The 23,301-nt window shown below is 37.3% G+C and overlaps 2 protein-coding genes across 6 annotated transcripts in view; one reads left to right on the top strand and one right to left on the bottom strand.

The window, feature by feature from the left end:
• The window catches only part of RWDD4 (RWD domain containing 4), a 62,213-nt gene extending 60,708 nt beyond the window's left edge, over positions 1–1,505 (bottom strand). For both annotated transcript variants that reach the window (XM_087724542.1, XM_014051952.2), the window contains exons 1-2: positions 1,314–1,505; positions 234–314 (exon numbers count right to left, since the gene is read on the bottom strand). In XM_087724542.1, the coding sequence (XP_087580668.1) occupies positions 234–314; positions 1,314–1,337 (105 nt within the window). In that variant the 5' untranslated portion in view covers positions 1,338–1,505. The remainder of the gene's footprint in view (positions 1–233; positions 315–1,313) is intronic.
• A 213-nt stretch (positions 1,506–1,718) lies between these two features.
• TRAPPC11 (trafficking protein particle complex subunit 11) overlaps positions 1,719–23,301 on the top strand; it is a 44,735-nt gene continuing 23,152 nt past the window's right edge. The window contains exons 1-11 of one of the 4 annotated variants that reach the window (XM_014051956.2): positions 1,719–1,995; positions 3,057–3,287; positions 3,918–4,087; positions 4,426–4,496; positions 6,414–6,528; positions 13,365–13,464; positions 14,131–14,204; positions 14,718–14,814; positions 16,676–16,809; positions 18,704–18,848; positions 19,884–19,977. In XM_014051956.2, the coding sequence (XP_013907431.2) occupies positions 3,084–3,287; positions 3,918–4,087; positions 4,426–4,496; positions 6,414–6,528; positions 13,365–13,464; positions 14,131–14,204; positions 14,718–14,814; positions 16,676–16,809; positions 18,704–18,848; positions 19,884–19,977 (1,204 nt within the window). In that variant the 5' untranslated portion in view covers positions 1,719–1,995; positions 3,057–3,083. Of the gene's footprint in view, positions 2,060–3,056; positions 3,288–3,917; positions 4,088–4,425; positions 4,497–6,413; positions 6,529–13,364; positions 13,465–14,130; positions 14,205–14,717; positions 14,815–16,675; positions 16,810–18,703; positions 18,849–19,883; positions 19,978–23,301 lie in introns of all 4 variants that reach the window. The other 3 variants (XM_014051957.2, XM_014051955.2, XM_014051958.2) reach the window with 3 other exon arrangements.

Below are 23,301 nucleotides of genomic sequence, written 5' to 3'. Positions count from 1 at the left end.
TGGCATTGCACTTGACATTGTTGAATCCATTTACTCGCAACCAGAAGTGCTGGAATTTTCATTGGTAAATGCTGTGCTCATGAGGCTTCATGTTTTACGACCATGTTGCTTAGCAATAGAAATTCCAGTCCCAATCACCGTTGTTTAATGAGACTACTTTGATAAAGACAGAATCTTAAGTTTAAGAGATTAATATAGGCTGATTTGAATTAATACAATTTCTAAAAACTCACCCTATATTGAAATGAAATGGGACTAAGTTCCCTAAAACATTCATCCCCTTCATAAATAGAACGTAATGCTTCCAACTCCATCTGAAAAAAAGCACAAGCAAATACTTCATATTTTTATGTTTAATTTTAATCTTAAACTCTTCTGGGAGTTCTATAAACCACTCAACCAGGCATGATTGGATCAGTATATATGCTTAGTAAAATATTTAAAATAAATAAACAATATCTGACTGAATATAATCATCACATTTAGTAGTTTTCACAAATATTTAAAAACATCTTAAAGAACTCTATAATCCTAGGAAGCTAACCATGCTATATATGTTACATATAAATTTAAAATGTACATTTTAATGGGGGATGTCATCTGCCATAAAGTATAATCAGTAGCATTGGTTTTAAAAAAGACTGAAAGCAACCAGAAATTGCTTTTTGCAATGCATGAAAAATTACCTACAAAAACATAGTGTATAGAGCTCTAGAAAACTCTAATTTCCTAAAAAAAATGATCTTAGCTACATTAGCGCAGCATCACAAATGCACAAATGTCTGGGTTTTATGGAGCCATCCTTAGTACAACCATGGAGTAGAAAGGGTCCATTTAGACCAGTGTTTTTTCAAATTTGGCAACTTTTAAAATGGATGGACTTTAACTCCCATGATTCTCCAGTCAGCATGTTAAAGTGGCCAAGTTTGAAAAACACTGGTTTAAATTGTCCAATCCGAATTCTGCTGAAGGAAGCCAAACCAGGGTTTCGTGCAACGGTGGTGCTGATGACCCTATCAAAACGTCGCGGTTACCCCGTCGTCAAAGCTCCCCCCGTGTGGCACTAGCGCTTATTTGCAACACAGGCAAACACTCCACAAGTATAGAGCTTTCTTCCCTCTTATTTCTGATCCTCTACACAGCACGTCTTGCCCCCCACCATCACCCCGGCAGCTTCCACAATAAGACCCAGGGAGGGGCTGGCCTTTCCTGGCCACGCCCCCTCAAGGGGCGGTCTTCACGTAGCCCAGGACGTTTTTACTTCTTCCATTCCCGGATCCTGCCAGTGTATTCCACACTTTCATCTCCCTCACCTCTTGGTCCTCGTTCGCCGTCATGGCGCAACACCGGGAAAGGAGACCCCCACCCCACCCCTCTCCCGGTCTCCTTTCGCTCTCTCTCCCCTTCCGCGGTCTCCTGGGAAAAAAAATTCCACAGAATTGTCAGTCCGAGAGGGAATCACGCACAGCAGATCAATACAGAAGATAGTCCTCAGTGCGCATGCGCCAAAAATGACAAGGCGGAAAGGGAGTCAGGCGTAGCGCACTTCAGCGGTGATTGGACAGTGTGACCCTCCTCCTTCCCCCAGCTGTCTATTGGCCGCTTCTTTTCACCCTACCTTCTGATTTGCACGTTCTTTACCTTAGACTGGAGCAAATCTCGGTCGGTTCCGCCTCTTTGTTTCTCCTTCTTTTCATTTGCCGCTTCACGGCACTTTAGCTCTGCCCATCTCCTAGCGCGTTCCAATAGTTGGCGCCAGGCGCTCAGGAGCCACCGTGCTTATTGGTCATTTATGGCTATCAATCTTAATTCGCCTGCTAGGTGTTTCCTCAGACAGGCCTCGGGTTTCTGTTCCGAGTGTTCCTCTGCACCCGCTTCTCGTATGGATTGTGTCGCTAAAGGCTGACGGCGAGGTGCTCCTTCCATACCCGGGGAGGTCGTAGTGCAGGTGCGAAGCAGCGGAACTGTGAACGGGGTCGCAACGGAGCTTGCAGCGTGAGCAGATCCTCCTAGGCAAAGGAAACAAGGGGCGGCGGCGGCTGAGAAATAGATTCAAATTGTATGCAGGACATTCTGTCATTGTTTTTCGGGAAGCATTTCGGTCTCATAGGGGTGCCTCATTTACGCGGAACCTGAAATGGAGACTTGAAGATTTTAATGAAAGCAGTATACGTTCAGACTTAGTTATACTTATTAAAATAAATGACACTTTAATCAGAGATGACGGAAGACCTATTAAGTGCATTGGACTGGTTTTGAGCATGAATGTAGCCTAAATTTATTTAATTGCCTAAATTATTTCTTCCTGAGGAATAGAATAAATCACTGTTTGCTGGAAAATATGCTAACCCGTCAACCGTAATTTGCGAATCATAGTGTTGGCCTTCATGCAGTAGAAAAGCAAAAAAATGTTCTTGCTTTATATAACGTGTAAACCCCCTCAATGTGTTTCAGCCTGTATTGAATAGCCTGCATGACTGCCATTACTATGCAATAAATGAATGCAAAACAATGTATTAATGTAAAATGAAACCAAATAAACCAAAAGAATAGAAATATGGTTTGGTGATAAATCTGAAAATAGGCTGCCTTTTTCTGCCTTAGAAGGTTTATTGATTTTATTTTATGGCCATGGTTTCCCAAATCTTGAAAAATTACTGAGATATAAGTGTATTATGGATATTATAAATGTAACCATATTTGACATGAATAAGTAGGACTCCTTAATAAATTTATTTGAATGTCTTTACAGTTCGCAGGTGAGTAATTTTTCCGAAGGCCCTCCAGATAACCTCAGGAATACCTATAAACTAGGCTGTGGCCTAAGATTGAATTTTTTTTCTACCTGGTTCAATTTAGGGTTAGGGCAAACAATATTGCAGTGAAATGTCTAATAGAATCTAGAATTATTCAAACTCCCAAACTTTATACCTTGCTGTACAGAAAAGCCTGAATTTATTTCTGCTTGTCACATGTTCAAAGAAGAACAACTTTAAATATTCTACATATTACAATATTTATAAATAAAATTATTTTGAATATTTTTCTGCTTAAAGTTTCAGAGTATATTTGGAACTGTCAATATGAGCCCTTCACAGTGGGATTTTCCAGTGGAACTATGTTGCCGACCCATGGCCTTTGTTGCACTCACCGGTTTGGATGTTGTATATAATGCTGTTCATCGAGCTGTCTGGGATGCATTTTGTGCAAATAGGAGAGCAGACAGAGTACCAATTTCTTTTAAAGTACTTCCAGGTGATCATGAATATCCCAAATGCAGAGAAAAGGTATTACCGTAAATCTTACAGTAAGAGTTAAAAATCATACTTTAAGTTTATTTTACTGAGATTCAAATGTTTAAATTCTGGTTTTGACTATTAATCTTTTTCCAGTGTCATTTTGGAATTAACATTGGTAAAGTAATTCTTTCAAAAGAAAAGGTAGATTTATAGTTAAAGTAAAACAAACCTAACACCTTAAATAGGCTGGAAACTTTCTCTGATTATGACCTAAACAAAACATACTGTTGATGTGCAGCTATATTAAATCAAGCTGAAGAAATAATGCAACATAATTTTAAACCAGCTTCATTAGGAATAAGTTTAGCAAAACACATGTCGTACATTTGCATGTTATGATATAAATGATAAGCAGGGAAGAAAAATAGAGAGAGCTAGCTCTTAGTGTAAACTGGGAGACTATAGATTTTTGTCCTACCTTAAGCATGAAACCAGCTGTGTATCAGTCATTGTCTCTTATCTCTAAGAAGAAAGCAATGCCCAATGACTTCTGAAAATTTGCCAAGAAAAATATAAAGATTAGTCCAGGCAGTCATCAGGTGTCAATGTTTACTTAAAGGGACAAAAAAAAATGCCATCTGTCTGCAGTAGTGATGATACCATTTTTCAACTTTTCAGAGAGTGACATATGAATGGTACATTCCAAAGGGTATCCTGAAAACAGGTTGGATGAACAAGCATCTGAATTTGGTTCCTGCGCTTGTTGTGGTATTTTATGAGCTAGACTGGGATGAGCCGCAGTGGAAAGAAAAGCAATCAGAGTGTGCTACTAGAGTTGAAATTGTCAGGTATTATTTTATGTATTCTATAAAGTACTGTTTTACAGTAATACTAAAGAGTGAAAGAAGATATAATTCACACTTTTCTGGTTTTAGCATAGAAGATGTTATCTATCTAAATGCTTCTTTAAAATAAAAGCTTTACTATGGTTAAAGCACATTTCAACTAAAAAGTCTTATACTGCAGTTCCTTTTTAGAATCTAAGTGGCAAATAAAACACCAATTTTTTAGTCTTGTGAAGTTTTTACATCTGTATATTTGTTATTACCCATCTGAAATAACAAATAAATTTTAGTTTGTTAAGTCTTTATAATCTTTGGTTAGCTTGATGTCTTATTTTTTTCAGGCAGAGTTTGCAGGGCCGAAACACAAAAGTTGCTGTAGTTTTAATTCAGAAGAAAACTCCCTTACCTCCAGGTAAAATACAGTTTAACTAGAGTTGTGTGACTGAAACATGCTAATGTAAAAAAGAATTGTGGAATGTTATTCTTGTTTAGTGACCAAAAATATGAGCAGTAAAAACAGTTGGAAATGGTTGGAATCCAGTATTCATCTTCCACTTATGAAATTTTTGTCAATGAAAGCAGGACACTTTCCCCTCAATAAACCAAGAAGGATTGTCCTGGATGATTGGATATTCTTAGAAACAGATTTGTAGAAGTTTGCCCCATTGCATTTTTGACATTCAAAGCAGTTCTGTTAAGGGCAGAAAAGACTAGATGTGTTAAAATAAACAGGAACTTTTTGTTTATAATTCAACTACAATTTGTAACTGATATTTTTGCAGTACAATTTTACTTGTTAGGAAAAATATTTAAGACAAGAAAAGATATAGATACAAGATACATCTAGGAAATATTTTAATAAAGCCTTTGGTTACGATTAGAGTCTGCAATATAGAAATTCATGGAGGAAAGATTTTTTCTTCTTCCTTTTGAAAATGCTTAATTCATTTAAAGAGCTGTCCGTCAAGCCAGTTGCTCTCAATTGTTTTACAGCAATTGTTAACATCGGAAATTTGGATCAATCTGGACATAATTATTTGCTATAGTCTGAAAGCCATCAGTCTATAAAATGGATCAGCCTTTCCTATGGAATGAATCAGTTAATTATTTCAGCTTTTGCATAATGAATAAAAAAGTTAACAGCTGGAAAGAAAATAAGCAAGCTCAGAGAGAACCAAGGACCCCTCATTTCAACCCTGAACTACAGATATTTGCCTTTAATGATTACAGCTGTGTGCAGAGGAGCAGTAATTCTGATTCTAGTGGAGTGGAAGGAGAGGCATTCAGTCTGGATTGCCATAGGGCTGATCCCTTCCTGATTTTACTATCTCAGATGATAAGATATCATCAGTACTTATAGTACTTGGCTATACAACGCCAGACTGAATGGGAGATACAGTGGAAGTCTTGACCTTGTGTTTGGAAGTTAATATGGGTTTGAAAGGGGAGGAATAAATTAAAAACCAAACAGCTGGCTATTATTCTAAAAGCCAACTGATTACAAGACAATTCCAGTTTTACTTGTGATTAGGCTTGTGATCTTCCAAAGTAAGATGAGTCATAATTTGGTAACAATTTATGCCAGATGAAGAGATGCAATGTGTGCTCTAAGGACTTTTGCTCAATTTGGGCTTGTATTCCAGTTAAGATCATTCCTGGAGTGAGAGACAGTAGTAATAGCTACTCATATCTTTACTCCTCATGCCTGGATTATTGTGATTTCCTTTACATAGGACCACCTAGAAATGACAGGTAGTGCAACATGCAGTGGCCTGCATATGAATGGAACTGTTTTGATATTCCTATATAACGTATGTTGTGGGAGCTGCATTCATTACCAGTTTCTGTTTTCTGCGTGCAATTCAACATGTTGCATGTCTTAGGACTTGGATATCTGTTAGACTGCTTGGTTTGAGTAGAATTTGCCCTTCTGAGGTATACAGAGAGAGAACATTTATTAAAAGGTATTTGTTCTCTGCTGAAGGTCATATCTTATGCAGTTAGATACCCTTCATCCTATTTATTAACATTTATATGTTTTGTAGATTAGTTAAATTGGCTCAATTGAAGAGGCATAATCTCTTATTATTACTTGTAAGAAATAAATTGAGACAAAACACATCGACATTCCTTGAAATGGTGATGCTGATACTTTTGATAATCATGTTGATTACCAGTGATTCTATGTACTGTTTTCTTCACATTTTTTTGATCTTGTATGGCTGTTTTCAGTGTCATTGTTTCCTAAATTCATCATAATAAAGTTTGTGAATATTTGAATTAAGATCATTCAAATCATTTTTAATGTGCTTGTCTGTATTTGCTTTAGGAGAAGATGTTATTGCTTCAGAAAGGGCAGCAGCTTTATGTAATGTTTGTGACCTCTCCGGAAAGTCCCTATTTGTTTTGCCACACACTGATCATCTTGTAGGTTACATTATAAGGTAAGCAGATAATGCAAAATATAGGCTTTTCTGTATTACCATATTTTCCGGAGTATAAGACGCACCAAGGTTTTGAAGAGGCAAATTTTTTAAAAAAGTTTTTACACTCTGCAAACCTCCCAAAAACGGCCCGTTTTCCATGAGAACGGGCGTAGTTTTTTTTTTTTTTTAAGGGCATGAATAGTCCTTAGGAGGCTTGTAGAGTGCTCCTGGGGAATGAGGGGGACAAAAACGAGCAAAAATACTGCCCGTTTTTTGCAAAAAATGGGCCCTTTTTTGTCAAAAAAGGGCATTAGGAAGCTTATAGTGTGCTCCTGGGGGTGGGGGTGGGGCAAAATGGAGCAAAAAATGACCCATTTTTTGCTCATTTCTGCCCTCCCCACCCCCCAGGAGCTCTCTGAACTCTTCCTACAAGCTATGCACGACCATTTTGGTGAAGGGCCGAGTTTTAGGAGGCAAAATAATGCTGTATTCAGTGTATAAGACGCACCCAGGTTTTCAGCCTCTTTTTTGAGAGAAAAAGGTGCATCTTACAGTCCGAAAAATACGGTACTTCTTGAGAGGCAGAAATCTTTGTTGATATCCTTAGAAGTATGCTGGTATAATTTACTGTAATGTAATTGGTATAACAATGCCTTTCACAATTTAAAATAACTTTTTACTGACATAAAGTGCGACTAGGAACTCCAGAGCCCCAAGATTATTCAATCAAAATTAAGTAGGAAAAAAGATCCCTCTCCATTTTTTGGGCAATTTAATTTTCTTAAGAGAAAAGTTAAAACAGATGTGTTAAGTTGCTGTTGCTTTTATTTTTTCTGAATCCTACTCAAATGTCATTTCCAAGCTTACACGTTTAGGTTATTACAATTAAGCCCTTACGTCCCTCAGTGATTAAAGGGGGAAAAGGGATGAATACCTTGCCAAAAGTATACTTGGATCTAAAACATTTTCAGGTAGAGGCATTTATGAATTTTTAAAATGTTTATTATCTGTTTTTATTTTGAAGTAAAGGTTAAAATACAAAACTCCAAAAAATAAAAAAGGAAAAAATCCACAAAACAATCAAGATTAAAAAAGAAAAAGATGCACAAAAAGGCAACATATTATATACATATATTACCCCCTCCCCAATTGAATAATGATTAATACATTACTATGAAGTAGAGGAATTTGGTAAAGTTGTAGGCTTAAAAATAAATAAAAATAAAACAACGATGATTACTAAATATCCGACATAAAGGCAAAATAAGGAATTAAGACAATTGGAAATGCAAATAGGTAAAAAGGTAAAAAATCTTGAAATCTGGCTAACTGCTAAATGTTCTACCATAAAAGAAGACAATTATTCAAAATTATTACAACAAATACAAAAGGACATGGAAAATTGGGCTAAATTACAATTATCACCGATGGGAAGAATTGCAACCATAAAAATGAATATCTTACCAAAAATTTTATTTCTATTCCAAACTGTACCAGTAAAATTAGGGATTTTTTTTTTTTTTTTTTTTTTGTGGAACTAAAGAAAATAATTTTAAATTTTGTTTGGCTGGGGAAAAAAGCTAGGGTAAAATTAAAATTACTACAGGACTTTAGAATTAAAGGAGGATTTGGCCTCCCAGATTGGGAGCTTTATGATAAGGCAGCAGTGGTAACAACCTGGCTCAAAGAATGGATAATATTTCAAAATAAAAGAATATTGACGATAGAGGGTCATAATTTACAGGTGGGCTGGCATGCTTTTATCTGGGAGGGAAAGAGTAAAGCCCATAAATATTTTCAGAGGCATCAGGTAAGAGGAGCCTTACTAGAAATATGGATGAAAATCAAAATAAACTTCTACGCAAAAATACCCAGATGAATATCAACCATGGAAGCAATTATCTATACCAATGTAATAGATTTGAATATGATATTGACATATAAGGAGTTATTGGATGGGAAGGAAAACTTTAAAAAAATCAGGAGTTAAAATTACAGGGAATTGAATTAGGCTGGTGGCCATACCTACAAATTCAAACAAGATACAAAAAGGACTTAGAACAGTACGGATTTCAAAATGAACAACAAAATAGTAAGAGGAACAGAAGAAAAAATATTAGTGAGGATATCCAATATTTAATGCTTCATATAACCACTGCTGCCAGAATGTCATATGCCCAAAGTTGGGAACTAAAAACTATTCCATCAAATGCAGAAACCATAAAAAAGGTGTTAGAATGCTCAGAAATGGACAAACTAATGATGGAACTAAGAGACAGAGAGGAAACAGTACTACAAGATATGGAACAGGTGGAATAACTGGCTTGAAAAGAGACGTAAAATCAATGCATAAGGAACACATAGCAAACACAATGAAAAGAGATGGCATATATTTAGAAAGCAATAGAGATGGAAATATTGTATATAGATGTATATATTGTAAAAATGAGAAAGTAAACAAAGAAGAATATGTATAAAATAATAGAATGGAAAATGGAAAACCCGAAATCAAAAATACCGATAACAAAAAGCTATAAAAGTGTAATTGTGATTCTAATGTTTGGAAAATGTCAAATAAAAAATATTAATATGTTTTAATTAAAAAAAAAATATTACTATGAAATTGATTCCCACCCCTTGTGAAACAGCCTCTCCCCAAATTTTTAAACTATTAAATCTATTTGCAAATTATTGACCTGTCTTCTCTATATTATATTAGTGATAAAATAATTAATAGGAAGAATGATAGTATAGTATAGTATAATCTTTCTTGTCATTGTACAAAATAAATACAACAAAATTGGTTTTAGCTTCACTGGTACAAAATTATAGCAGAAACGAAAAAAAGAAAAAGAAAAAACGTCATACGTTTCCGCGTGCGCATGGAGTGGTTATGGTTGTATTTAAAAGGATAGAAACTATTTTTAAAACTATTTGTTTGGCTGGCTATACTCTGATGTCTTCTGCCCGATGGTAAAAGTTCAAAGAGACACTGACTAGGATGTGAATCATCACTGAGTAACTTCCTTACTCTGCTAAAGCATCAAGACCTGGCGATGTGATCCAGTGGTGTCAGAGGGCCACCAATGGTTTCTTGTGCCGAATTGATCACTCGCTGTAGTGCCTTCCTGTCCACAGCTGTTAAACCAGCCTGACATACTGTAATGCAATATGTGAGGACACTTTCTATGGTGGATGGATAGAAAGAGGTCATCAGCCGGACAATATTAAAGTTTCAAAATTCTCTGTTCACAATATTTTATTATAATCCATTCTAATAGAAAGTTTACCATGATATATTATCTATCCCAAATCATTCCAAAAGTTAAAAATATTTCACCCTGGATCAAATATCCACATTTCTTTCTTACTGTCATCTCTTTTCAATTGTTGTCAAATTAAATATAATAGATTTAATCTCCACAATAAGTCTATCTTCCCAAAAGAAGTCCAAATAGAAGTGATTTCCAATTAGGTGTAATAAATCCATCCAGCCTCCCTCAATCTTTGCTTGTATATTTCAATCCAAGATTAAAGTAAAAATTTAAAAAAGAAACTCCAAACATTTTGCAAAATTCAAAAAGTACAGAAATCCTGTGGTGAGAGTTTAATATTGAAATAAGCCAAATAAAAGGTCTTCCCCCTCCAAAAGCGTGCCGTGCTTCTACAGGGGGGGGGGGGGACAGAGGTTACCCATAACTTTACTGTTACTGTTACTTTGAGCCAATCACTCTTAGCCTTCACCTCACAGGGTAATTGTTGTGGGGAAAATAGGAGGAGAGCATTATTGTTTGCTGCTTTGAGTAATTTATAAAGTAATAAAGGCTGGATTTAAAAAAAATGAATAAAATGCCTGCTTTGGATGAAATTTTACAGATTCACAAAAATATTCACACAAACCAGAAATCACATAATTTTCATTTCATACATCTCAGCCATCCCTAGTACTCTTCTGAACTTTCCCTGCTATATCTAGCTTCCCTTTATCTTCTTTTTAGCAAAACAAAGTACTGAGCTATAGCAATCCATTATTTTCATTTTCCCAAAATTCCTTTTAAGAACAAAGTCTAGCCCAGAAACTTTTTACAAAACAAACTGATGTTGGAGGCTATTGACTGCTTTACAGTATGACAATTTTCCATTCATTTATTTTTCAAATTAAAAATAAAATTGAGATGGTAAGCACTAATATTTTGATCTGGGCTGTCAGAATGTAGTTGCCAGGGGCCAAGAAATAAAAAGTGTTTGAAAATATTTGTGTATATTATTTAACTTATTTATATAAATTATTTAACAGTTCTATCTGTTAAAAGTTCCTTGAACTGTTCTACAGTGCTAACAAATACATCAATCCAAAGTCTTTAATTTGAGGCCTAGTTTCTCCACCATAGCAGGATTGATCATGCAGCGGGAACAGCCTGAGTCAAGGAGGGCGGGAAGGCGTTCTGACACCCCATCGGGCAGAATCCTTAACTTTATTGGGATTAGCATGGGGCCTTTGTTTGAACTCACCCAGCGAGGCGAGGCGTCGTCATCGGAATCATCAGAGGAGCTGGTGGAGACGTCAGCTTCTCCCTCCAGGGCCTGTCCGAAACGCGGGGGGGGGTGGGGGTGGAATCCACAGCGAACGCAGCTTCTTTTTTCTTCTTGTCCGGGGCCTTGCTGGATCTCCCCTCCTTCTTGGCAGGGGTTGTGGTGGCCGTGGGAAACTTAGCGCGGCATTCTGGAGCGCGGTGGCCTCCCTTTCCACAACGAAAGCATGTGAATGGCTTAGCTTTGCCTGTGGGGCCTCCTTTCCCTTCGCTTCTCACTCCGAAAGGAGGCTTGTGGCTTGGGGGGGGGGGAGATCTCGCTGCTCTTTCTCTCTCTTTCTCCCTCTCTTCGTTTGGAGTCTAATTAAATCAAGCTCAATATCAGCTGCATTTTCATACCAAACAGTAACGCGCTTAGGAAGGTGGCGATTAACACATTGTTGATAAATGTCCTCATTCAAGCCCAAAGCAAATTTATCCAAAAGGGCTTCTTCACCCCATCCTCTCATATAGTTACAAAGGTGTTGAAACTCCTGAATGTACTGAGTCACCGGCCTATCTCCCTGCGTGAGGGTCATAAATTTCAGTTTACCCCGTTTCTCAGTGGGGGGGTCATCAAATCGTCTCTTGAACGCAGTCATAAACGCATCAAAATTCCTCAGGAGGGGGGAATTGGTTTGGTGCAGACCCATCCACCAGTCGGCCGCCTCGTCCTCCAAAGCAAGTAAAACCATCTGCACTCTCATGGCATCTGATTCGAAATCGGGCCCATAAATTTCCATGAAATTATAAACTTGCATAATGAAGAAACCCAGCTTCTTAGGATTTCCATCATACTTTACAGTTAAGGGAGGGACTTTAGCCATCCTGCGTCTTCTGGTGGGGTGGGGCCCCTGGCCTGGCAGCTCCCCTGGTTGGGGGGGGGGGGTGAAGCTGTCTGTGGGTTAGCTTGCTCCCATTCCCCCTCGGCCTCTTCACCCTCCCCGAATCTTTGCCTAGAGTACCTCTGTTCCAAGTTCTCCGGCTAACCTCTTTCTCGGGGTCTTCGTTCGCCCCCCGCTTCAAACGGCCTCTCCTGATGTTTTCTTCTGGTAACGCCAGCATCCCAGCTTGCACTATCTTCTCTTTGTCCCACAGACAAGGACCAATGGGGGGGGATCGCAGGGCCCGCTATTTCCAGCTCAGCCATTTTCTCGGGTAATGATAAATCAACAGTCTCTTTTTCAATTTCTTCATCGCTTGCGTGCGAAGACATTTTCTCTGTTTCTTCTTGTAGTTTTCACCCCACACGGAAGATTGTATTCTCCTGGTAGGGTGTTGATGAGACTTCGCTTACTGTCAGCACCTCTCCATTAATTAATTAGGAAAGAAAGACCACAAGACTCCATGTGTGGAAATCAAGTGTACTTTTACTAATTAAGAATGATTAAAGGCATAGCGAAGCGAAGTCTGATTATTTAGGCGCGAAAGCAATTGATATATAGAATAGCCCATTCCCCACCCCTTGGCATCACAGTTCCAGTCCAATCATAATTCTTCCAAGTGTCAGGTGTGAGATAACTTCAAAAGGCATCACAAAGATGGAATGTCGGTGCCGTTAGTCCTGGCGGGAAACACCCACGCATGCGTAGTCCGATCAGCCGGTGAACTCCAGAACCTTCCTCCAGCACAATGAGTAACCCCTCCCAAATACCATGCCCTCCCTCCCCGTTTCATGGCAGCCGAAGCGATAGCAGAGCAGAGACTGACAAGTTGGCTTTCAAGATTGTTTAGTAATCCCCCTACCCCCATATTTGTTTCTCAGTGAGTCCGCAATTAAAAGCCTTCATAGACAAGTTCATTAGTTATGGGCTTTATAGTCTATTTGGATATCAGATTAAAATAAACATTTTCTGAATTAATTCCTAGGTAAGCATATAAAGCATATACTTTGTTGTGGTAATTTGCCATTTTTTATTTTTTCCTGTTTGGACTTCTGAGAACTTTTCAGCAAAGTTTTAAATAAATATTTGTGAAAATTATTAAGTAGTGGGAAGAAGTAGTTATTCTCCTCAAATAAAGCATGTAATAGTTGAGAAATACAGTTGAGATTATTTTCATTAAATAAATAGTAACTGTTTAAGGGTGGTTAACATAAATCATTCTTTTAAAATCCTTTAAATAGTTAGAAGGAGTTTAGTGCAAAATATAAATATAACTTGAATGCTTTCAGAGAAATATTATCAGTCTGTATAGGACTTTCCCTAACTAATTTTATATATATTCTGAAATGTGTCTTATTTTTTTTGTTTCTAAAAAAAAGTATGCAATTTTCTTTCATAGGTTAGAAAATGCTTTCTATGAACATGCTCAGACCTATTACTACACAGAAATACGAAGAGTAAAATCTCATAAAGAATATTTGAACAAAACAACACATCAGGTATTATTAAGATTACCGATAAAGTAAACTACTATTAATGAAGCATTAGAAGTAAGATCTTAAAGAATACAAATATGTAACATTATTAAAAGGTAATATTAGTATAAGAGTTACTTATAAAATATTTTCTTTATTGACATTTCATTAGGTAAACCACCATTAAAATAAAGTTTATTCACAAAGGCATTTTTGTGATGTTTCAGTGCTGTTGTTTATTAATTTCTGTTAACAAGTAATATTACTTTTACTGTTGTTTTGATTAGAAAATTAATGTTTCATTATATTGAAAAATGGAAGAAGGAATGACTTGTGTTTGCATCTGTATATCTGTTTGTGTATCAGAAAAAAGATAAAGAAGAAATGAAAAGCAGTTTGGGAAAATTATTTATATCCTGCTGTTTTACTAAAATTGCCTAGAGATTGTAAAATATAATGATAAAACATCCAAATGCAAATTTTAGAAGCCCTATAAAAGCAAATTACAAAGTGCAATCTAGCAGCAAAAATAAAGCTTATGCTAGTGAACAAAATTAATTGAAACCCACTGAAAACATGTCAGGCTTACTATTTAGCTAAGTACGAATAGATATTGATCCTCATTTAATGTTGCCTACATTAGAACGTTTATAGTTAAAATTAAAATGTTGCAAATTGGTTATGTTACAGCTTTTGTTTGTTAGACACCAGTTCAAAATAGCATTCTTCAGTGAGTTGAAGCAAGACACATTAAATGCTCTAAAGTAAGTATTCCCCCCCCCCCAAAAAAAAATACTGAAGTAGTAAGTGAAGGTCTCTGTTCATCAAAGGCAGAGAATGTGTGGAAGAAGAGTGGAAAGATTTTGTATGTGGTAGTTGTTAAATCACCTCCTGCTATTTTCCAGGTTTTAAGTACATACTGCATGTTCTTCTCCTCAAATAACTTCACTCAAAGATAGTAACTGCCTTATGGTATAATACCAACAATATTGATTCATTTCAGCATGATGAGCACAACTCTTTAATTTCTTAAATAAATCAAAAGTTAGTGAGATTCATCCTAGATAAAATGTACCTAAGAGTTGACACCAATTTGATGGCAATAATTAAATGGTGGAGTACCTGAAAGATGTGAAGAAGTGCTCTTTTGGAAAAATTGTTGACTGAGGAAAGGTTAGAGTTAGGGTTAAGGTTACCATGTTTATCATTGAAGCTTTGGGATTTTGGGATTGTTTAACGGTATTTTATATTCCAAATGAATACTATTTTATGTTTAGAAACTACAAAACTGCCTTTAATCTTGTACATGAATTGAGAGCTCATGAAACAAATATGCTGGAAATCAAGACTATGGCAGGATTTATAAATTACAAGGTAACAACTATATTATTTTTACTTGCACTGCTTTTAGGCTAAAGGTAGAATAATACCAATTTATACATGTATTAAAATTTTGTAGATGATATCTAGAAACATATGTATGACAAGAACATTTTTATCCTTGATGTTGGAATGTGACAATAGGCGATGTATTGCTGACCATATGTCAGTAATTCTCAGAAAACCAGTAAGTTGGGTGCCAGGTGCCAGTGCAATTTCTAACTAAGGAGACTACACACTGGCTGTTACAATCCTGATCCTTCTAGCTTATAAAGCATTTGGATGGCAAATATCTACACATTGGAGAGTGTATCTCAAAAGTGCCTTTTCAAATCTCAACTGGACTTTCTTTTTTCCTTGAGGAAGACATTTTGCTCTTATCCAAGAAGCTTCTTCAGTTCTGACTGAATGGGGAGTGAGAGATGGAAGGATTCATTTGCCGTTATCTGGTTTTCATCACTCTTTCTGAGAGCCATTGAGGCCACCTGTGGGTTTATCTGTGCCTTCAGGGTCATCTAAATCAATGCAAATAGGTCTGGAATCTTCTTGGAACTGCTGAAAGGACTGTGTTGTAAACAGGAGATAGCTGATATTCCTTCCTGTCTGTTGAGAGAGTGTTGTTGATAGCCTCTTTTACTCTTCTTTCAAACTAGTGATTCTCTCTGTCCAGAATGTGGACTTTTACCTAGATGACTGAGAATCTCCATAGACATCAGAGATGGTAGTTCAGGAGCTTGAAGATGAAGAATGACCAGTCAAGGTTCCCAAGATCCACATGTGGGATGCAAATTGTCTACTTTGAATGACTGCAATATGCACTTCTTCAAATTCACTGCCAGTGGAACTTTTAAATGGGGACTTCTAAGTGTTGCTACTTTGATTTAAGAAAAAGTTGATTATCAAATTGTTGATATAATCAGTTGATGTGGAAACTGCAAAGATTCATCCATACGTTCTAGGCTTCTGCAGCATTTTAAAATTTAAAATCACAAAGATGGTTCAGAGCATGTGAGGAACTCTTCGGAGTACCTTTGTCTTCCATGAATTATGTGGGAGCCTGCATATGCTCTAAATTGCCTTTTTGTCTTCAAATCTGAAGTCTTAATAGATAGCTTTATTGGGAAATCACTTATAATTCATCCCTTTTTGCTAAAAAGAAGATATATCATGGTTTTTTGTTTACATTTAGCTATCTTTTTGGTAGTTGCCATAGAGTTTCTTAAGTAGTGATTTGAGGGCAATGTGCATCTTAGGATAATCTGTTGAATACATTGAAGCTGGTTGAGGAGAGAGTAAGGGCAGAAAAGCAAGGCAAAAGGTTTCTGCTAAACACATGACCTTTCTTCATATACTGTATCAAAGGGGTGGACAATCTGATGCCTCCACTGGACTACAGCTTCACCATTTTTTGTTGTGGTTCAGGTTCAGAGCATTCTGGAATACATTTGATGCCTGTTTTGTTCTTCCTAGCAATAGAAGAAGAAAAGGACTAGCCTTTAAGATAAAAAGCTTTGTGGACAGACCTTAAACTGGCTCAGATAGGAAAAATCTGAGACTATCCCTTCTGGGGAGACCAGATTTTTCAGCATTGTTCTTTGCATCTTTGAGATTAAACATTAGATTATTTGGGAATGAATGGAATCCATTCTTTTAGTCCTCAATTATTAGCCTTTTCAGTTTGATTATTTTCATCACCCTAGCACTCTTAACATATGAAGGTATTTAAGGGTTGGATATAGAAAGATTCACATGAAAACATAAAAGTGATATGGCTTGCTACATAAATATACAATTTCATTATACTGAATTTGAGTTTCTAACCTTTATAAAGTGTTCTAATTTCTCATCTTTTTAGATCTGTCGCCTGTGTTTTCAGCATAATACACCACTGGATGCAATTGAACAATTTAGGAAACATATAGATCTATGCAAGAAAAAAATAGGAAGTACAGAGTTGACTTTTGAGCATGCTGCCTGGATGTCAAAACAGTATGTTTTTAAAGTATTTTTAGTATTATGCTTGGCTAATTAATTACTTTGGGTAGTTCAAGACTGTATGACTCAGAATTAAGCTGGCAATAATGAAATAATGTCTTATTTGTTGACTTTATATCCTATTTTTTTTTCTCTGAACTCAAAGTATGCGGGGGTGGGGGAAGGTGTCTCCTATAATTTTATTCTCATAGTGACAGTCTGTGAGATGACAGCCAGTTTGGTCTAGGAGGAGGAAGGTGTGTTACATTTGTTCAACCCCTTGAGTTATTTGTAAACATAATAAAAGTGGGATTTACAGACACACACACGTAAGCATACATACCCACACACATGTGTATGTGTGGGCGGGGTATGTATGTACATATGCTATATATATGTACACGTATATATGAATATACAGTGTTTTCCCCAAAATAAGACAGAGTCTTATTTTCTTTTGACCCTCGAAATATGGCTGTGGCCTTATTATTGGGAGGGGGCACGGGATGAGCCAGGCCACGAGACTTCGGCAGGGGAAAGGAGGGAAAGTCAAGGGGGAGGCTCAGCTTAATGGGGTATTGGATATCCTGCAAGGCACATTTCTTGCCTTGGGACTTCCCCACCCCCCTCCTCCTTTTCTTTGCAAAAAGCAGAGCTGCACCAGCTGGACAGGGCGCATATGAGGCAGGTGTTGTGCTTGGGATGGGGGGGGAGAGAGTTTCTCAATGCCTCTCCCCCTCCTTTCACCTCCAAGCTTCCCCACTCATGCAACTTCCTCCTCCTTTTTCCTCCTCCTCTCGTAGAGGGGAATAGATAACATTTGCCTCTACTTGCAAGGGAGGCTTCAAACTCCTCTAAAAGCAGCCTCGTCGCTACTCAAGGACAATCGCAGCGAGAGCTGTCAGTCAGCATGGAATGCCCCACGTCCGCCAAAGTTGGCTCCCAAAAGCAAGGAAAGCCGAAAAGCCTCGCTGCTGCCCGATAAGAACTGAGGCGATAGCTGTCAACCGTGACAAGCGTTGGAGCATTCAAAACGCGGCTCCCAAAGTCAAACTGATCTCCCTCCGTGGGAGCAGCACTTTCCATTCAGGCATGCTTAACAAAAAGGTAGAAAGACAGTCTGGCTGTCAAAAGGAGGCACCACACCCGCTTGGCGTGGGCTTTGCCAGGCGGTGTCCTGAGAAGTTTAGGGGTCACGCGGAGAGGGCGAGAGAGATAGAGGGGTGTGTGGTGGGTTGCAGGACTGTTGGGTTTCCAGGTGCAAAACGTGACACATTTAAACTTGCAAAAAAAAAAAAAATCACAACCCTCTTCTTTCTTCTCACATACCCCCTCGGCATTACCCTTATCTTTCGGATTTGGTGAACACCCGAAAAGCCTGCTGTCTCTTGTCATGCATGCATTTAAGTAGTTTTGGGGGGGCTTATTTTTTTGGGGGGTATTTTAACTCATGTGCTGAAAAGCCCGATTGGGCTTAGTATCAGGACCTGTTGAATTTTCGGGGAAACACGGTAAATATATAAATAAACTTGCCTGAGTAAGTCACCTAGTGAGCCTTGTGTATCTCTAGTGCAATTAGCAATCACCATGATAAAAGCTTATTAATACTGCTAATACGTTTCCTTTTAAAAATTGACATTAATAGCTGATGTATTATGATTGCAACCCTGCAAAGAAGCCTTGGGAAACAATGAAAAGAAATGTGTTTCTTATTCTTACATTTTGTGACACATAACACATTGTTTTGGTTTTTTTTTATATAATTATGAAAGCTGGAAAATTTAAAGTGCTTCTTTAAATTTAGATTCTTAGGACCTTATATATTCATGAATTGCCTCTTATCGTGACTTTTATTTTCAGTTCAACTTTTGGTAAAATATTAAAGTCTATGTTTATGGTTTCTTAACAGATTTCAGGCTTTTGGAGATCTATTTGATGAAGCTATTAAACTAGGGTTGACAGCTATTCAAACACAAAACCCAGGTTTCTATTATCAGCAGGCAGCATATTATGCACAAGAACAGAAGCAATTGGCAAATCTCTGCAATCATGAGGTGAGTCATAGATTATTTTACAGCTCATGAAACTCTGTAGTAAGATCATATATTTTTCTGTATCATGGTTTTTAGTAACCCTTTGTTTACTTCTGGCAAGCTGGTATTCTGGCAAATTGACATACCAAAGAATTATAGTATTTGGTACTTGTGTGCAAAAGAGTTTTCTTCAAGTCATTGAAATGTACTCTATTACCAGTATTCTGTAAAGAACTGATATATGTTCATTCCTTTGTGTACAAGGCATTCATACATGCACTTTTGTGTATGGCTATGCAGCTTATTTAAACATCAAATTTAGTCATGGATTATCTGCAAATCGCACTAATTAGATAAGGTCCTAAAATAATGCTGGGCGTTCCTTAAGTAATCTGAATGAATTTCAGATAAAGAATACCTTACAGATTAATATCAAATGATTATCCTTCCCAAGTTGACACTAATAACCAATGTGTATGTGCTAAAGAATCATCTATCTTACCTGAGTTGTAAGCATTTTCCATGTTCAATATAAATTTTGAATGTGAAACCTGAAATTTTGAAGTTTTATAGTAAATGCAAAATAAATGTTGGATACTCTAAATTTAATGTTTTTAATATCCCAATCCACTGTTTTACGGTGGAGCTACAGACCTGTGTGCAAATTTTAATTATAAGCCATGCTACATTAAATGATAGAATGACTATACAGTAATATGTATTTTTACTGAAAGTTTGCTAAGAAAAAGGAATGTAGTACAGCTTTTCAGATTGCCAGGCAAAACATGTACTTTTCTCATTATCAATTGTGATTTCTGTGCTTAAATATTTATTATCAATATAATTGATATTTAGTTAGCTAAAGAGTGTATCCTTGGATTTAATTTAATATCTTATGATCCAGTTGATATTTTTGCATTTTGTATGAAATACTATGTTGGTGCGGGCTTGTTGTTCTATGAACTCATTTATCTTCTTCCTTGACTTGTTATTTTATTATTACTTTGATCACACATTAAAAATCAAATGTAAAGAAAAAATTTGCTGAATTTACAGTCTTCTGTGATATATCCAAATCCGGATCCATTGGAAACACCAACTGGAATGCTTGACTTCTATGGACAAAGGCCATGGAGGCAAGGAATATTAAGTAAATATATTTTTAATTTCTTAATTAAAAAACAAATAACTTAATAAACATTTATGCTAGAAAATGTGAAGATAAATTTGTAGGCCTTATAAACTGATTAGAGATGGTAACAGAATTCTGTGCTTCCTTGTTCAGCTCAGCACTTATTTGTGTTCTTTTGAATGAATTAAACATTTAAACTGAACAGCGGGGAAAGAGAATTAATTGATACAGAACATTTCTGTCCCCAGCAATCTAAAACTCATAGGGTTATCAGTGCATGTAACATAGATGTTTGTGCGGGTAAGATTATCACTCCTGCTGTCAAGCAAAACCAAGCATTTAATAGTGAGTACCATACCATGTGCATGTATCATACAAGTGGCAAGAAAATAGGGGCAGTCAGGCATAATACAGGTTATGTAGACAATAAACACAGGGTCAATCAAAATGGACTCAAATGTCTATACACCAATGCACAGAGTATGAGGAATAAACAGGGTGAATTAGAAATTCAAGTAAATGAGGGCAGATACGATATTGTTGCCGTTACAGAAACTTGGTGGGATGAAACCCACAAATGGAACATATAGCTAGAAGGATTTAAATTATTTAAAAGAAATAGACCAAATAAAAGAGGAGGTGGAGTTGCACTATATATAAGAAATAACTACATCTCTACAGAAATAGAGCACAACAATGATGAGAACTAGCTTGAATGCATTTGGGTCAATATTAAAGGGTGGGGCGGGGAATGACATTGCCTATACTACAGACCACCCAACCAAGCAGAGGAAGTAGATGAACTTTTCGCTAGTCAGCTAACTAAGGTATGTAGCCAGCACACCACAATAGTAATGGGGGATTTTAACTACCCTGACATCAACTGGGAAACAAACTCTGCACCAAGTGGAAGATCCAACAGGTTCCTAACGAACCTCGCAGACAACTTTGTTTCCCAAAAAGTAGAGAAGGGAACAAGGGGATCGGCCATATTAGACTTAATTCTCACTAACAGAGAGGAAATGATAGAAGGTGTTGAAGTCATAGGAACCCTGGGGGCAAGTGACCATGCAATATTGGAATTCAACATTATGCAAACACAAGTAGTAGAACAAAGTCAAACCAGAGTCTTGGAAAGGGCATAGCTAAGGCAAAATATCAGCAAATAGCCTGAGCCTGTAAAGATGAAGTAAGGAAAGCTAGGGCTCACAATGAAGAAAGGCTTGCCACAAAAGTAAAAAATAACAAGAAAAGCTTCTTCCAACATGTTAAAAACAAGAAAAGGGTTAAGAAAACAATTGGCCCATTGCTGGGAGAAAGTGGCAAGAAGATGACAAGCAACAGGGAGAAAGCAGAACTATTTAACTCATTTTTTACATCTGTCTTTACACAAAGGGATAAAACTGTCCAATCTATCAAAAACAGCACCACAAAAATTGAAATAGGGAAGAAAATGGTGAGCACCTGTCTACCCTAGACGAGTTCAAATCACCAGGACCGGATGGATTACAACCCAGGGTTCTGAAGGAACTGGCAGATGAAATCTCAGAACCACTGAACTATATCTTTCAGAGATCCCGGAGCACCGGGGAACTGCCAGAGGACTGGAAAAGAGCTGATGTGGTTCCCATCTTCAAAAAAAGAGAAAAATAGATCCAGGAAACTATAGACCTATCAGCCTGACCCCAATACCAGGAAAGATTCTGGAAAAGATAATCAAGCAACAAATTAGCGAATACCTAGAAGTAAACAAAGTAATAGCCAAATGCCAACATGGGTTTGTCAAAAACAGATCATGCCAGACTAATCTTATTGCATCCTTTGACAAAGTGACAAAATTAGTGGACCAGAGGAATGTTATCAATATACTTTTCTTGGACTTCAGTAAGGCATTTGATAAGGTAGCCCATAACCTACTACTAGATAAAGTAGAAGAATGTGGGTTGGACAGCATCACTACCAGATAAATTCGTAACTGGCTGACCAACCTCACTCAACGTATAGTTCTCAATGGAACTGCATCTTCATGGAGGGAAGTATGCAGTGGAGTACCCCAAGGCTCTGTTTTAGGCCCAGTACTCTTCAACATCTTCATCAATTATTTGGATGAGGGAATAAATGGGGAACTCATCAAATTTGCAGATGACACCAAGCTGGCAGGAATAGCCAACACTCCAGAAGACAGGCTTAAGATACAGAAGGATCTTGACAAACTTGAACATTAGCCACTATCTAATAAAATGAAATTCAATGGTGAAAAGAGTAAGGTTCTACATTTAGGCAAGAAAAACGAAATGCACAGGTACAGTATAGGTGGTACCTTGCTCAATAGTAGTAACTGTGAGAGGGATCTTGGAGTCCTAGTGGACAACCATTTAAATATGAGCCAGCAATGTGCAGCAGCTGCCAAAAAAGCCAACACAGTTCTAGGCTGCATAAACGGGATAGACGTGAAGTGTTAATACCACTTTATAATGCCTTGGCAAGGCCACACTTGGAATACTGCATTCAGTTTTGGTTACCACAATGTAGAAAAGATGTGGAGACTCTAGAAAGAGTGCAACAAAGATGATTAGGGGACTGGAGGCTAAAACACAAAGAAGGGGTGCAGGAACTGGGTATGTCTAGTTTAATGAAAAGAAGGACTAGGGGAGAGATGATAGCAGTGTTCCAATATCTCAAGGGTTGCCACAAAGAAGAGGGAGTCCAACTATTCTCCAAAGCACCTGAGGGTAGAACAAGAAGCAATGAGTGGAAACTAATCAAGGAGAGAAGCAACTTAGAACTGAGGAGAAATTTACTGACAGTTAGAACAATTAATCAGTGGAACAGCTTGCCTCCAGAAGTTGTGAATGCTCCAACACTGGAAATCTTTAAGAAGATGTTGGATAGCCATTTGTCTGGAACGGTATAAGATTTACTGCCTAGACGGGATTGGACTAGAAGACCTCCAAGGTCCCTTCCAACTCTGCTATTGTATTGTAAATACAATAACAAAAAAGAGAGAATTAATTGGTTTTGTAGGGCTGGGCATGAAACCCAGGCTTGGGTTTCATGATAAATATATCAGGAACCCCTAATACGTATTTCCTAAATATTTAACAACTTACTGCAACAGAAAAATATGACTTAGTTGATGTTTTCCAGTAGACACTTTTTAAAAACAGTTTCTCCGAAGTAGTTTTTTTAAACACTTCTTCAGTAGTCATAATTCAACATGGCTTAAAGTTTGAACTAATATTTTACAGTCAGATGAAATAGTTACCGGAGGTTATGAGCGTGCTTCATGGCAAATTTCAAGTTTCACTACATCAGGGATGGGCAATTTATAACTCCAAGGCC

This window comes from Thamnophis sirtalis, unplaced genomic scaffold (assembly GCF_051295495.1).
Source record: "Thamnophis sirtalis isolate CommonGarterSnake01/CBP01778 unplaced genomic scaffold, rThaSir2_p1.2 scaffold_10, whole genome shotgun sequence".
Classification (NCBI taxonomy): domain Eukaryota; kingdom Metazoa; phylum Chordata; class Lepidosauria; order Squamata; family Natricidae; genus Thamnophis; species Thamnophis sirtalis.
The sequence above is the reverse complement of the archived record's forward strand: the minus strand, read 5'-3'. Positions and strand labels throughout refer to the sequence as shown.